The 16,421-nt window shown below is 49.8% G+C and overlaps 1 protein-coding gene across 1 annotated transcript in view; it reads right to left on the bottom strand.

Moving 5' to 3' along the window:
- LOC144593825 (phospholipase B1, membrane-associated-like) overlaps window positions 1-16,421 on the bottom strand; it is a 171,067-nt gene that overhangs the window by 20,525 nt on the left and 134,121 nt on the right. Inside the window, exons 43-49 of the mRNA XM_078399942.1 lie at window positions 15,810-15,887; window positions 13,530-13,590; window positions 9,688-9,746; window positions 6,119-6,186; window positions 4,243-4,286; window positions 1,299-1,398; window positions 177-228 (exon numbers count right to left, since the gene is read on the bottom strand). Coding sequence (XP_078256068.1) covers window positions 177-228; window positions 1,299-1,398; window positions 4,243-4,286; window positions 6,119-6,186; window positions 9,688-9,746; window positions 13,530-13,590; window positions 15,810-15,887 — 462 coding nt within the window. The remainder of the gene's footprint in view (window positions 1-176; window positions 229-1,298; window positions 1,399-4,242; window positions 4,287-6,118; window positions 6,187-9,687; window positions 9,747-13,529; window positions 13,591-15,809; window positions 15,888-16,421) is intronic.

Here is a 16,421-nt window from a genome sequence, read left to right as displayed (position 1 = left end):
TCCACTGCAGCCCTCTAGATGGTAGCATTGAGCAGCAGCAACCCCAATGTTACATCTCCCTTCTAATGTCCCTTCTACACTAGTCCCACCTGCCTGCGTTTGGCCTATCTATATACTAAAACTCTCATTTGTTTGTTTGTTTGTTCCACAACCAAATCATTAGATATAGTACTTACCGGGCTCTTCCTCATCAGCTCAATCAGGGTATGGGCCTGCGTTGGCATATCGCTGCAATCAAACACAGGGAACAAACAAACATCATTTTGGCTCCGTTTTCCTCCTCGTAGATTCATAGAGTGATACAGCGTGGAAACAGGCCCTTCGGCCCAACTTGCCCACACCGGCCAACAATGTCCCGTCTACACTAGTCCCACCTGGCCGCGTTGGGCCCATCTATACACTAAAACTCTTGTTTGTTTGTTTGTTTGTTCCTGAACTACAGCCAAAACGGTACACGATAGTGCGACAATTTTAGGCCCACCTTACTCACCGTCGTCCCTTTGGTGCCAATGGAAGAAGTTTCATTGAAATCGGTGTTATATTTTTTAAGTTATTCACATTTTAAAGTTTAAATCTATCTCCTAGGGAGGGAGGGGGAGGGAGGGAGGGAGGGGATGGAGGGTGGGAGGGAGGGAAGGAGGGGGGAAGGGAGGCAGGGGGAGGATGGATAAGGGGGGTTGAGGGGGATGGAGTGGGGGGGAGGGGAAGGGTTAGAGGAGGAGGGGAGGGGGAGGGGAAGGGGAGTGTGGAGGGAGTGGGGAGGGGGGAGGGAGGGGGGAGGAGGGGAGGGGGGGAGAGGCGAGGGGGGAGGAGAGGGTGCTGCACCAATGCAGGAGAGCTTTGAGCCCAACGGGTCCACTTCACCTAGTATTCCTCTATGAACGGCCGGCACGGTGGTGCAGCGGTAGAGTTGCTGCCTCACAGCGCCAGAGACCCGGGTTCCATCCCAACTACGGGTGCTGTCTGCACAGAGTTTGTACGTTCTCCCCATGACCTGCGTGGGTTTTCTCCGGTTTCCTCCCACGCTCCAACGCTGTGCAGATTTGTAGGTTAATTGGCTTATGTAAATCGTCCCTAGTGTGTGCAGGATAGTGCTAGTGTACGGGGACCGCCAGTTGGCACGGACTCGATGGGCCGAAGGGCCTGTTACCACGCTCTATCTCCAAAGTCTAAACTAAAGTAAATGAACCTTAAAGCTAAAATCATCTCATTGTTGGAGGCAGGAGCCTTTGACGAGCCTTTGATCGTCGTTAACAGCCCATTTGGGGCTGACTGAAAATATTCTCTGAGCTACTCACTTGGCCTTAGACCCAGGGGATGCGACGTTGAATTTGCTTTTCCTTTTCCCAATTCCCGAAGCGTAGCCGTAGATATTTGGATTAAACTTCTTCAATATGTCTGAGGGGCAGGGGGAAATAAACAAAGTCAGGAAATTGGGAATGGAAAAGGATAATCAAATACACTGAAGATAGACACAAAATGCCGGAGTAACTCAGCGGGTTGGGCAGCATCTCAGTTTCGGGCTGAGACCCTTCTTCAGATTACACAAGGCCAACATGGCAGTGGCTGGCATCACCGATTGAAAGGCACAGCGTGGAAACAGGCCCTTCAGCTTTAAATACCTGGGAGTCCACATCACAGAGGATCTGACGTGGACAACACACATTGCCGCACTGGTGGGTAAGGCAAAGCAGCGCCTTTACCACCTCAGACAGCTGAGGAAATTCAGAGTGTCTCTGAGGATCCTTCAGTGCTTCTACTCTGGGGCTGTAGAGAGCATCCTGTCCAGCAACATCACAGTCTGGTTTAGGAACAGCTCTGCCCAGGACAGGAAGGCTCTGCGGAGAGTAGTGCGTTCGGCTGAACGCACCATGGGAACTACACTCGCCCCCCTGCAGGACCTATACATCAGGAGGTGTAGATCCAGAGCCAGCAACATTATGGGGGACCCCTACCACCCCAGCAACGGACTGTTCCAGCTGCTACGTTCAGGCAAACGCCTCCGCTGTCACGCTGTGAAAACGGAGAGGATGAGACGGAGTTTCGTTCCACAGGCCATCAGGACTGTTAACTCTCATATCACCAGGGATTCATTTAATTTACTGTATTCGTTTATTTTTTGTGTTAAATTTTTTTTTCTATTGTGTTTTGTAGTTTAGCACAATCCGCAGGCGTTGCCACTTTCATTTCACTGCACATCGTGTATGTGTACGTGACAAATAAACGTGACTTGACTTAACTTGACTTCGGCCCACCGAGTCCGCGCCGACCATCGATCACACGTTCACACTAGTTTTATGTTGTCCCACTTTCTCATCCACTCCCTGCACACACACGGGGGGGGGGGGGGGGGATTTTCAGGGGGGGGGGCAATTAACTTACGAACCCGCACGTCTTTGGGATGTGGGAGGAAACCGGAGCACCTGGAGGAAACCCACGCGGTCATGGGGAGAACGTGCAAACTCCACACAGACTGTACCTGAGGTGGGGATGGAACCGTGGTGCTAAGAGGCAGTGGTTCTACCAGCTGTGCCACACGGCCACCCTGTTGATCAAAGGTTCTATTCTCATACTCATTACTAACCATGGACCTCAGAAGGCAGTGGAGGCCAATTCTCTGAATGCATTCAAGAGAGAGCTAGATGGAGCTCTTAAGGATAGCGGAGTCAGGGGGTATGGGGAGAAGGCAGGAACGGGGTTTAAAGATACAGCGTGGAAACAGGCCCCTCGGCCCAATCGGGTCCGCGCCGACCAGCGATCCCCGCACACTAACACTATCCTGCACACACTAGGGACAATTTACAATTTTTACAGAAGCCAATTAACCTACAAACCCGCACGTCTTTGGAGTGTGGGAGGAAACCGGAGCGCCCGGAGGAAACCCACGCAGGTCACGGGGAGAACGTACAAACTCCGTACAATCTCACATTCCAAAGACGTAAATCATAAATTGTCCCGTGTGTGTGTGGGATAACGGCGTGATCGCTGGTCGGCGAGGACTCAGCGGTCCAAAAGGCCTGTCTTCACACTGTATCTCCAAAGTCTAAAGTCTACTCAGTGTATCTGAGTGCTCCCACCAACCTAACCTGGCCCCGTTGGCCGCCTGCCACTTCTGCAGGCTGGAGGAGTCTGTGTACCACGTGTACATGGAGTGTGTGAGTCTGTGTTCCACGTGTACATGGAGTGTGTGAGTCTGTGTACATGGAGTGTGTGAGTCTGTGTACCACGTGTACATGGAGTGTGTGAGTCTGTGTACCACGGGTACATGGAGTGTGAGTCTGTGTACCACGTGTACATGGAGTGTGTGAGTCTGTGTACACACACGTGTACATGGAGTGTGTGAGTCTGTGTACCACGTGTACATGGAGTGTGAGTCTGTGTACACACACCACGTGTACATGGAGTGTGTGAGTCTGTGTACATGGAGTGTGTGAGACTATGTTACACGTGTACATGGAGTGTGTGAGTCTGTGTACCACGTGTACATGGAGTGTGTGAGTCTGTGTACCACGTGTACATGGAGTGTGTGAGTCTGTGTACCACGTGTACATGGAGTGTGTGAGTTTGTGTACCACGTGTACATGGAGTGTGTGAGTCTGTGTACATGGAGTGTGTGAGTCTGTGTACATGGAGTGTGTGAGACTATGTTACACGTGTACATGGAGTGTGTGAGTCTGTGTACATGGAGTGTGTGAGTCTGTGTACCACGTGTACATGGAGTGTGTGAGTCTGTGTACATGGAGTGTGTGAGTCTGTGTACATGGAGTGTGTGAGTCTATGTACCACATGTACATGGAGTGTGTGAGACTATGTTACACGTGTACATGGAGTGTGTGAGTCTGTGTACCACATGTACATGGAGTGTGTGAGTCTGTGTACCACGTGTACATGGAGTGTGTGAGACTATGTTACACGTGTACATGGAGTGTGTGAGTCTGTGTGCCACGTGTACATGGAGTGTGTGAGACTGTGTACCACGTGTACATGGAGTGTGTGAGTCTGTGTACATGGAGTGTGTGAGTCTGTGTACCACGTGTACATGGAGTCTTGGATTATGGTGGGGGGTTCGGTTTCGGTTTTATTGTATTGTATGTATTATTTTAATATTTGAATCAATATTTTTGATTAATAGAAAAAAATCCTAGCCCGGCCCAACATTAACTGTGTGTCCCGTGGAGATCTGTCTGTCTGCTCTCTGTGAAGCTGGACTGGAAGGGTGTGTTATCAGAGCTGAACACTTACTGGGAAGAGTAGTCACAGCCTCAAGTCTTTTATCCCCGCCAATGCTGTAATTAAACAAAATAGACAAATAAATAGTTGGCATTGTGGACCAATGTGTTATTCGACAGGCCGACACAAAGTGCTGGAGTAACTCAGCGGGTCAGGCAGCATCTCTGGAGAACATGGATGGGTGACGTTTCACAGAGCGCTGGAGTAACTCAGCGGGTCAGGCAGCATCTCTGGAGAACATGGATGGGTGACGTTTCACAGAGTGCTGGAGTAACTCAGCGGGTCAGGCAGCATCTCTGGAAAGAACGATAGGTGACAATTTGGGTTGGGACTCTTGTTCCGATAAAGGGTCTCAACTCGAAACGTCACCCATTGAGAGGTACTGACTCAAAATATCACCTATTGCAACTGAAGGAGGATCCCAACGCAAACCATCACCTATTCAGTCTGGGGAAGATTCACAATCTGAAACATCACCTATTCAGTCTGAAGAAACGTTCAGATGGAAAACTGTGTGGGAAAGAACTGCAGATGCTGATTTGAGTCGAAGGTAGACACAAAATGCTGGAGTAAATCAGCGGGTCAATAGACAATAGACAATAGGTGCAGGAGTAGGCCATTCGGGTCTCCCGAAACGTCACCCATTCCTTCTCTCCCGAGATGCCGCCTGACCCGCTGAGTTACTCCAGCATTTTGTGTCTCTGCCTTCTATTTAATGCAGCATCTGCAGTTTTTTCCCTGTTTTTCAACAGGGACATCTGCAGAGGATTGGTTTAATCAAACACGTAATAGAGTTAGTTTAGTTTAGTTTAGTTTAGTTTAGAGATACAGCGTGGAAACAGGCCCTTCGGCCCACCGGGTCCGCGCCGACCAGCGATCCCCGCACACTAACACTATCCTACACCCACTGGGGACAATTTTTACATTTACCAAGCCAATTAACCTACATACCTGTACGTCTTTGGAGTGTGGGAGGAAACCGATGATCTCGGAGAAAACCCACGCAGGTCACGAGGAGAATGTACAAACTCCGTACAGACAGCACCCGTAGTCAGGATGGAACCCGGGTCTCCGGCGCTGCATTTGCTGTAAGGCAGCAACTCTACCGCTGTGCCACCGTGACGCCCAAAACAAAAGTGTGTGGGAAAGAACTGCGGATGCTGGTTTCTACCGTAGACACACAGAGTGCTGGAGTAACTCAGTGAGTCAGGCAGCATCTGTGGAGAACATGGATGGGTGACGTTTCACAGAGTGCTGGAGTAACTCAGTGGGTCAGGCAGCATCTCTGGAGAACATGGATGGGTGACATTTCACAGAGTGCTGGAGTAACTCAGCGGGTCAGGCAGCATCTGTGGAGAACATGGATGGGTGACGTTTCACAGAGTGCTGGAGTAACTCAGCGGGTCAGGCAGCATCTGTGGAGAACATGGATGGGTGACGTTTCACAGAGTGCTGGAGTAACTCAGCGGGTCAGGCAGCATCTCTGGGGAAAACGGAACAGGTGACATTTTGGGTTGAGACCCCTTCAGTCTGGAGAAGGGTCTTGACCCGAAACGTCACCTATTCCTTCTTTACCAGAGTTGCTGCCGGTCCTGCTGAGTTACTCCGGCACTTTGTGTTTATCGCGTGATCTAAAGAGCAGGAACAGATGCAGAATGACAAGTTTGTAGAAGCCATTTATAGTTGGAACAATGAAAAGAGAACTCAACACCAAGCGCTGGATTTGTTCTTTAGTTTAAACATAGGCGTCAAGGCAACAAAATGTAGTAAAAATGTGTTTGCGTTTATTTGAAAGGACATTTCGCTCTCTTACTTTTCCCTACAACCCCCCCCCCCCCCCCCCGGCCTTCTCCAAACCCCTGTCAAAAAGTCCCCTCCGAATGCTTACCTCCATGAAACACCTTGATATTGCATTGACAGTTCAAACAAATTCCGTGCCCGAGCTCCGTATCCAACCTGAAAATCAAATGCAGAATTATGATTCTGGCTGACACAGGAACTGCAGATGCTGGAATATTGCAGAGAACACAGAGTGCTGGAGTAACTCAGCGGGTCAGGCAGCATCTGTGGAGGACATGGATGGGTGACGTTTCACAGAGTGCTGGAGTAACTCAGCGGGTCAGGCAGCATCTGTGGAGGACATGGATGGGTGACGTTTCACAGAGTGCTGGAGTAACTCAGCGGGTCAGGCAGCATCTGTGGAGAACATGGATGGGCGACGTTTTGGGTTGGGGCCCTCCTTCAGACTCGACAAGTTATGTTTCGGGTCAGGTCCCTTGTTTAGACACAATAGGCTATGTTTCCCATCTGAAGGCAGACACAAAATGCTGGAGTAACTCAGCGGGTCAGGCAGCATCTCGGGAGAGAAGGAATGGGCGACGTTTTGGGTCGAGACCATTCTTCAGACTGATGTCAGGGGAGGGGGTGGGACAAAGATAGAATGTAGTCGGAGACAGGAAGACTCGTGGATGAATTTAAAAGAGAGTTTGATAGAGCTCTAGGGACTAGCGGAATCAAGGGATATTTGGAGAAGGCAGGCACGGGTTACTGATTGTGGATGATCAGCCATGATCACAGTGAATGGCGGTGCTGGCTCGAAGGGCCAAATGCCCTCCTCCTGCACCTATTTTTCTATGTTTCTATGGAAATTAGTTCATAAGTCATAGGAAGCAGAATTAGGCCATTCGACCCATCAAGTCTACTCCACCATTCAGTCATGGCTGATCTATCTCTCCCTCCTAACCCCATTCTCCTGCCTTCTCCCCATAACCCCTGACACCCGCACTAATCAAGAATCTATCCATCTCTGCCTTAAATATATCCAATGACTTGGCCTCCACAGCCGTCTGTGGCAAATAATTCCACAGATTCACCACCCCCTGACTAAAGAAATTCCTCCTCATCTCCTTCCTAAAGGAACGTCCTTTAATTCTGAGGCTGTGACCTCTGGTCCTAGACTCTCCCACTAGTGGAAACATCCTCTCCACATCCACTCTATCCAAGCCTTTCACTATTCTGTACGTTCCAATGAGATCCCCCCTGATTCTTCTAAACTCCAGTGAGTACAGGCCCAGTGCCGACAAATGATAGCTCCTCTGTCCCTCTCTTCCCCTCCTCCTTCCCAGATCTCCCTCTATCTTCCTGTCTCCACCTATATCCTTCCTTTGTCCCGTCCCCCTGACATCAGTCTGAAGAAGGGTCTCGACCCGAAACGTCACCCATTCCTTCTCTCCTGAGATGCTGCCTGACCCGCTGAGTTACTCCAGCATTTTGTGATGCCTTCGATTTGTACCAGCATCTGCAGTTATTTTCCTACACCAACAAATCAAATGTACACGGTCAACGTTTCTTAATTCTAGGTTGGGTCTGAGTCCAGGGACTAAAGGCACAAACAAAGGTCAGTGGCCCCAGTGGTGCACAACGCCAGAGACCCTGACCCTGACCTCGGGTGCTGTACGAAAATAACTGCAGATGCTGGTACAAATCGAAGGTTTTTATTCACAAAATGCTGGGGTAACCCAGCGGGTCAGGCAGCATCTTGGCAGAGAAGGAATGGGTGACGTTTCGGGTCGAGACCCTTCTTCAGACTGATGTCAGGGGGGCGGGACAAAGGAAGGATATAGGTGGAGACAGGAAGATAGAGGGAGAACTGGGAAGGAGGAGGGGAAGAGAGGGACAGAGGAACTATCTAAAGTTGGAGAAGTCAATGTTCATACCACTGGGCTGCAAGCTGCCCAGGCGAAATATGAGGTGCTGTTCCTCCAATTTCCGGTGGGCCTCACTGTGGCACTGGAGGAGGCCCATGACAGAAAGGTCAGACTGGGAGTGGGAGGGGTAGTTGAAGTGCTCAGCCACCGGGAGATCAGGTTGGTTAAGGCGGACTGAGCGAAGGTTTTGAGCGAAACAATCGCTGAGCCTGCGTTTGGTTTCGCCGATGTAAATAGGTTGACATCTGGAGCAGCGGATGCAATAGATGAAGTTGGAGGAGGTGCAGGTGAACCTCTGTCTCACCTGGAAAGACTGTTTGGGTCCTTGGATGGAGTCGAGGGGGGAGGTAAAGGGACAGGTGTTGCATCTCCTGCGGTTGCAGGGGAAAGTGCCCGGGGATGGGGTGGTTTGGGTAGGAAGGGACGAGTGGACCAGGGAGTTACGGAGGGAACGGTCTCTGTGGAACGCAGAAAGGGGAGGGGATGGGAAGATGTGGCCAGTGGTGGGGTCCCGTCGTAGGTGACGGAAATGTTGGATCTCAGATGCTCCAGTTTCCACCCACACCCGAAAAGACATTCGATTTTGTGGGTTAATTGGCCTCTGTAAAAAGCTCCTTCTTCGGAGAAGAAAAACTCACCTCAGCCCTTCCCCTTATTTGAAGTCTGTGTCTGTGTTTCTGATCCCCCTCACTTACTCCAACTTGCAAAGTGTACAGAATCATAAGAGTCTCAGAGTCACACAGTGTGGAAACAGGCCCCTCGGCCCAACTTGCCCACGCCGACCAACACGTCCCATCTACACTAGTCCCACCCGCCTGAATTTGGCCCATCAAGAAAGCCAATGGAATGTTGGCCTTCATAACAAGAGGAGTTGAGTATAGGAGCAAAGAGGTCCTTCTGCAGTTGTACCGGGCCCTGGTGAGACCGCACCTGGAGTACCGTGTGCAGTTTTGGTCCCCAAATTTGAGGAAGGACATTCTTGCTATTGAGGGCGTGCAGCGTAGGTTTACCAGGTTAATTCCCGGAATGGCGGGACTGTCGTATGTTGAAAGACTGGAGCGACTAGGCTTGTATACACTGGAATTTAGAAGGATGAGAGGGGATCTTATTGAAACATATAAGATTATTAAAGGGTTAGACACGTTAGAGGCAGGTCGGCGCGGACTCGGTGGGCCGGTGGGCCTGTTTCCATGCTGTATCTCTGAAGACCACAGCTGGAGTATTGTGTGCATTTCTGGTTGCCCTGCAATAGGAAGCCTTTAGGAAGATTATTAAGGGGTTGGACACGTTAGAGGCAGGAAACATGTTCCCAATGTTGGGGGAGTCCAGAACAAGGGGCCACAGTTTAAGAATAAGGGGTAGGCCATTTTGAACAGAGATGAGGAAAACCTTTTTCAGTCAGAGAGTTGTGAATCTGTGGAATTCTCTGCCTCAGAAGGCAGTGGAGGCCAATTCTCTGAATGCATTCAAGAGAGAGCTAGATAGAGCTCTTAAGGATAGTGGAGTCAGGGGGTATGGGGAGAAGGCAGGAACGGGGTACTGATTGAGAATGATCAGCCATGATCACATTGAATGGCGGTGTTGGCTCGAAGGGCCGAATGGCCTCCTCCTGAACCTATTGTCTATTGTCTATTGTCTAAAACTCTTGTTTGTTTGTTCCTGAACTACAGCTTCTGGTTCTTGATTCCCCTGATTCTGGGTAAAAGACTCTTTGCTTTTACCCGATCTATTCCTCTCAGAAGTAACTTACGGTTAACGAGTCTCCAAGTGCCCCGACGAGTTTAACATCAGCAGGCCGAATCCTGTGAACTGTAGAAAATATAACAGGGGCAGAAATAATTTAGTTTATCATTGTCACGTGTACCAAGGTACAGCGAAAAGCAGGAAAGTAGGACTAACTTAGACAGGGCATCTTGATCGGCACAGCCAAGTTGGGCCGAAGGGTCTTTTTCCATGCTGAATGACTATGACTCTATCTCTGTTTCTCAACTTGATCCACATCTGTAACCATCCTCAGATTTCCATTATTCTATATGTAACCCCCCTGAACCCCAGGATTACACCCCAGTCTGTAACCATCCACAGATACTCCAAAGACGTACAGGTATGTAGGTTAATTGGCTGGGTAAATGTAAAAATTGTCCCTAGTGGGTGTAGGATAGTGTTAATGTACGGGGATCACTGGGCGGCACGGACTTGGAGGGCCGAAAAGGCCTGTTTCCGGCTGTATATATATGATGATGATATGATGATATGATGATATCCATTATTCTATGTATAACCCCCCTGAATTATTCTATATATCCATTATACACTACAGTCTGTAATTTTTTTGTTTAGTTTAGATTTAGAGATACAGTGCGGAAACAGGCCTTTCGGCCCAGCGGGTCCGCGCCGACAAGCGATCCCCGCACACTAACACTATCCTACACCCACTAGGGACAACTTTTACATTTGCCCAGCCAATTAACCTACAAACCTGCACGTCTTTGGAGTGTGGGAGGAAACCGAAGATCTCGGAGAAAACCAACGCAGGTCACGGGGAGAACATACAAACTCTGTACAGACGGCACCCGTAGTCGGGATGGAACCCGGGTCTCCGGCGCTGTAAGGCAGCAACTCTACTGCTGCGCCACCGTGCCGGCCCCTAATTGAGGAAGCTGCAGTATGATAAAGGTCAGGACAGCTGATCATGCCAACAACCTTTAGGTATTAATTGCCGCTTATCAATGTTCCTGATAGATATTCATTGACGTACCCCAATGTTTTAGAAACATAGAAACATAGACAATAGGTGCAGGAGGAGGCCATTTGGCCCTTCGAGCCAGCACCGCCATTCATTGTGATCATGGCTGATCATCCACAATCAGTAACCCGTGCCTGCCTTCTCCCCATATCTCTCGATTCCGCTAGCCCAGTCTTCCTGTCTCCGACCACATCCTCTCTCTGTCCCGCCCCCTCCCCTGACATCAGTCTGAAGAAGGGTCTCAACCCGAAATGTCACCCATTCCTTCTCTCCAGAGATGCTGCCTGACCTGCTGAGTAAGGGCCTGTCCCACTTAGGAGATGTTTAAGGCGACTGCCGGCGACTGTCAAAGTCGTAGCAGATCGCCAAAATTTTCTTTTACCCGACGACAATGACCGCGACAGTGACCGCGACATTGACCACGACAGTGACCGCGACAGTGACCACAATGACCACGACAGTGACCACGACAGTGACCGCGACAATGACCGCGACATTGACCGCGACAGTGACCACGACAGTGACCACGACAGTGACCGCGACAGTGACCACGACAGTGACCGCGACAGTGACCACGACAATGACCACGACAGTGACCGCGACAGTGACCGCGACAGTGACCACGACAGTGACCGCGACAGTGACCACGACAATGACCACGACAGTGACCGCGACAGTGACCGCGACAGTGACCACGACAGTGACCACGACAATGACCGCGACAGTGACCACAGTGACCACGACAGTGACCGCGACAGTGACCGCGACATTGACCGCGACAGTGACCGCGACAGTGACCACAATGACCACGACAGTGACCGTGACAGTGACCGCGACAGTGACCGCGACAGTGACCACGACAGTGACCACGACAGTGACCGCGACAATGACCACGACAGTGACCACGACAGTGACCACGACAGTGACCACAATGACCACGACAATGACCACGACAGTGACCACGACAGTGACCACGACAGTGACCACAATGACCACGACAATGATCATGACAATGACCGCGACAGTGACCACGACAGTGACCACGACAATGACCACGACAGTGACCGCGACAGTGACCACGACAGTGACCGCGACAATGACCACGACAGTGACCGCGACAGTGACCGCGACAGTGACCGCGACAATGACCGCGACAGTGACCACGACAATGACCGCGACAGTGACCGCGACAGTGACCACGACAGTGACCACGACAATGACCACGACAGTGACCACGACAGTGACCGCGACAGTGACCACGACAATGCCGAGTCAGGTGGAGATTACACCGTGTTCGGAAACATCGCAAAATTCCCATGCTGTCAATGCTTCTCCAGCGTCCTAATTTTCGCTGAAATCACTGACAAGTCGGTAAGTACTTGAAAGTTTTGAACTATAACATCTTGCCCGGGTTACTTGAAAACTAAGCTTCACGGTAACAAGGCATAAACTGGATTGACTTCCAGTTTACTAATAGCTGTATTAAGACATTTAATTTAAAAAGTGGTTCAGTGGATTTTTGTGAAAAGTGTGTGGGCATTCTTTGAAAATGTACGGGAGATGCATATCTGGTTTCTGGGTTGCATATCTGGGTTGGGAGCCCACTTTAAATGTAATCGCTGATGGCCATAAACATCGCAAAATTCCCACGCTTACCTGACCGTCAAACTGTCACCTCCAATCTACCTGTCAAATGTCCTGACGGTAAATAAATTGGTTAAACGCAAGTATTTTATGGTATCTTCAAATGACTTGACTTATTTTAATATTACGTGCTTCTAAATGCATCTGAGACAACCTAGCAAACCTGGGGACAGCGTGTGACAGCGCCCACAATAAGCAACGATACCTGGCGACAAGCCAGCTGTCGCCGAGACATTTCACTCCGGTTGATTTCTCAGTGACGCGCTGAGATCCACTATGATTCTTGGAAGACTCCTCACGATCATGCCCACGACACCTGGCGAACTGTCGGCGACAGCCTAGTCACCGGCAGTCACCTTAAAATCACCTAAGTGGGACAGGCCCTTTACTCCAGCATTTTGTGTCTACCTTCGATTTTAACCAGCATCTGCTGTTCTTTTCCTACACATCCAAGATGAATATTCCTTTCTGATAAATCCTGCAAAGTCACGATTTCTAACTTAATGCCAGTGGGCGCAGCCTCAGAATAGAAGGACGCACCCCAAGAAAGGAGATGAGGAGGAATTTCTCGAGTCAGAGGGTGGTGAATCTGTGGAATTCATTGCCGCAGACGGCTGTGGGGGCCAAGTCAGTGGGTGTTTTTAAAGCAGAGATTGACAGGTTCTTGATTAGTGCGGGTGTCAGGGGTTATGGGGAGAAGGCAGGAGAATGGTGTTGAGAGGGAGAGATAGATCAGACGTGATTGAATGGCGGAGTAGACTTGATGGGCCGAATTCTGCTCCTCTGTCTTATGAACATGTGAACTTTAATCTAACCCTGGATTTCGAATGTAACTAAGGTCCGCACGGTGGCGCAGCGGTAGAGTTGCTGCTTTTCAGTCCCAGAGTCCCGGGTTCCATCCTGACTATGGGAGTTGTCTGTACGGAGTTTGTACGTTTTCCCCGTGACCTGCGTGTGCTCCGGTTTCCTCCCACACTCCAAAGACGTGCGGGTTTGTAGGTTAATTGGCTTTGGTAAAAAATTGTAAATTGTAATTGTAAATTGTGTGTGTGTGTGTAGGATAGTGTTAGTGTCCGGGATGATCTCTGGTCGGTGCGGACTCGGTGGGCCTGTTTCCGCGCTGTATCTCTAAACTAAACGAAACTTTGCACAAAGCCAATACTGGTTGAGGATATTTTTAACTAAATGGCCGTGCCACTGACCTGATGTGGGCGGCGTTTCCGACGGACTGCTTTCCGAACAGGACAGGTCGCTCCCCCAGTTCTGAAAGAGAACGCGTTATCGAGTCAGCGATTCCCTACAAAATTCCCAGCCGATGGACTTCTTTCACTGCCCCTGACAGACCACATCAGTATCTGAGCAAATCCACCATCTCTGAAGGACATTTGTGGGAAGGAACTGCAGATGCTGGTTTAGACAATAGACAATAGACAATAGGTGCAGGAGGAGGCCATTCGGCCCTTCGAGCCAGCACCACCATTCAATATGATCATGGCTGATCATTCTCAATCAGTACCCCGTTCCTGCCTTCTCCCCATACCCGCTGACTCCGCTATCCTTAAGAGCTCTATCTAGCTCTCTCTTGAATGCATTCAGAGAATTGGCCTCCACTGCCTTCTGAGGCAGAGAATTCCACAGATTCACAACTCTCTGACTGAAAAAGTTTTTCCTCATCTCCGTTCTAAATGGCCTACCCCTTATTCTTAAACTGTGGCCCCTGGTTCTGGACTCCCTCAACATTGGGAACACGTTTCCTGCCTCTAACGTGTCCAACCCCTTAATAATCTTATACGTTTCGATAAGATCCCCTCTCATCCTTCTAAATTCCAGTGTATACAAGCCTAGTCGCTCCAGTCTTTCAACATATGACAGTCCCGCCATTCCGAGGCGTTTGTACTGAAGATAGACACAAAGTGTTAGAATAACTCAGCGGGTCAGGCAGCATCTAGCATCAGCGAGAGAAGGAATAGGAGACCTTTCGGGTCTGAAGAAGGGTCTCGACCCGAAACGTTACCCATTCCTTCACTGCGGAGATGCTAATGGCATGTTGGCCTTCATAACAAGAGGATTTGAGTATAGGAGTAAATAAGTTCTTCTGCAGTTGTATAGGGCCCTGGTAAGACCACATCTGGAGTATTGTGTACAGTTTTGGTCTCCTAATTTGAGGAAGGACATCCTTGTAATTGAGGCAGTGCAGCGTAGGTTCACGAGATTGATCCCTGGGATGGCGGGACTGTCATATGAGGAAAGATTGAAAAGACCAGGCTTGTATTCACTGGAGTTTAGAAGGATGAGAGGGGATCTTATATGAGACATATAAAATTATAAAAGTACTGGACAAGCTAGATGCAGGAAAAATGTTCCCAATGTTGGGCGAGTCCAGAACCAGGGGCCACAGTCTAAGAATAAAGGGGAGGCCATTTACAAGTGAGGTGAGAAGGCAGTGGAGGCCAAATCACTGGATGGATTTAAGAGAGAGTTAGATAGAGCTCTAGGGGCTAGTGGAATCAAGGGATATGGGGAGAAGGCAGGCACGGGTTACTGATTGTGGATGATCAGCCATGATCACAATGAATGGCGGTGCTGGCTCGAAGGGCCGAATGGCCTCCTCCTGCAACTATTTTCTATGCTGCCTGACCCGCTAAACTATTCCAGCTTTCTGTGTCTATCGCTGAAGGATGGACATTTAGGCAATTCATAACTCCATCACAATAGACCACGTTCTGTGATGGTTCCATCTTTATAATAATTGCAATTGTCCTGTTAGAAATATAATTCTGTGGAACGGTGACCAGTGAGGCTATTATTATCAAATTTTATTCCCAAAGCGAACAATGAGACTCTACTTTTAATTTAGTTTAGAGGTACAGTGTGGAAACAGGCCCTTCGGCCCACTGAGTCCACGCTGGCCAGGGATCGCCAGCTCTTTCCTACACCAGGGACAATTTACAGAAGCCGGTTTACGCAAGCCTGCACGTCTTTGGAGTGCGGGAGGAAACCGGGGCACCCGGAGAAAACCCACGCAGTCACAGGAAGAACGTGCAAACTCCGTACAGACAGCACCCGTGGTCAGGATCGAACCCGGGTCTCCGGCGCTGTCAGGCAGCAACTCTACCGCTGCGCCACCGAAACGTTCAAAAGGAGTAGCATCACAGATATTGAAACACTCTGTAAACTCCACAATAAACCACATAAAATAAGTTCAGTATGTGTATATATGTATATGTATATATGTATATATGTATGTGTGTGTGTGTGTGTGTGTGTGTGTGTGTGTGTGTGTGTGTGTGTGTGTGTGTGTGTGTGTATATATGTATATGTATATATGTATATATGTGTGTGTGTGTGTGTTTGTGTGTGTATGTGTGTGTGTGTGTGTGTGTGTGTGTGTGTGTGTGTGTGTGTGTGTGTGTGTGTGTGTGTGTGTGTGTGTGTGTGTGTGTGTGTGTGTATGTGTGTGAATGCACTGAACGATGACGTACCTCAGGCGGTTTGGTAGGTGGATCTACGCCTTGATAAGTGTAGTTGCTGTTCCTGAACGTTCGAAGAAAGGGTTCACCCTGCAATGGAATGACAAGGCGAGGCACTTCAGGTGAAACTGTTCCCCAGCACCTTAAAGTGAAAGCACACGGCCGACAAGAATAGGCAGCAGCTGGAGAGAGGGCAGGGAGTCCCATGGTGACTGAGCGCGTCCTGTCAGTGGAGGCGGCCCACAGAAGGCCCCGCCCGCGGTGGCTACAATGTGAGCCGCACCAACAGATGTATCCACAGTAGCGTGGGGTGGGTGAAGCGGGGCTCGCTGGCGCACCTTGCGACTCGGGGCTGGGGTCGGCAGGTCCAGCCACTATTAACCAAAATCACTTCTAAATGGGTCTGTTAAAATGAGGCTTTACTCTACATCCTTGTTGGGAAGCAGCCAACATACTCAAGGACCATTCCCACCCCGGACATTCCTTCTTCTCCCCGCTCCCATCCGGCAGAAGGTACAGAAGCTTGAAAGCGCGCACCACCAGACTCAGGGACAGCTTCTTCCCCTCTCTTATCAGGCTTCTGAACGGCCCTTCCATAAGCTAGGCCACTGTCCCGATCCTCCA

Source organism: Rhinoraja longicauda, chromosome 5, assembly GCF_053455715.1.
Source record: "Rhinoraja longicauda isolate Sanriku21f chromosome 5, sRhiLon1.1, whole genome shotgun sequence".
In the NCBI taxonomy this organism is placed as follows: Eukaryota; Metazoa; Chordata; class Chondrichthyes; order Rajiformes; family Arhynchobatidae; genus Rhinoraja; species Rhinoraja longicauda.
This window is presented reverse-complemented; position numbering and strand designations above follow the sequence as displayed.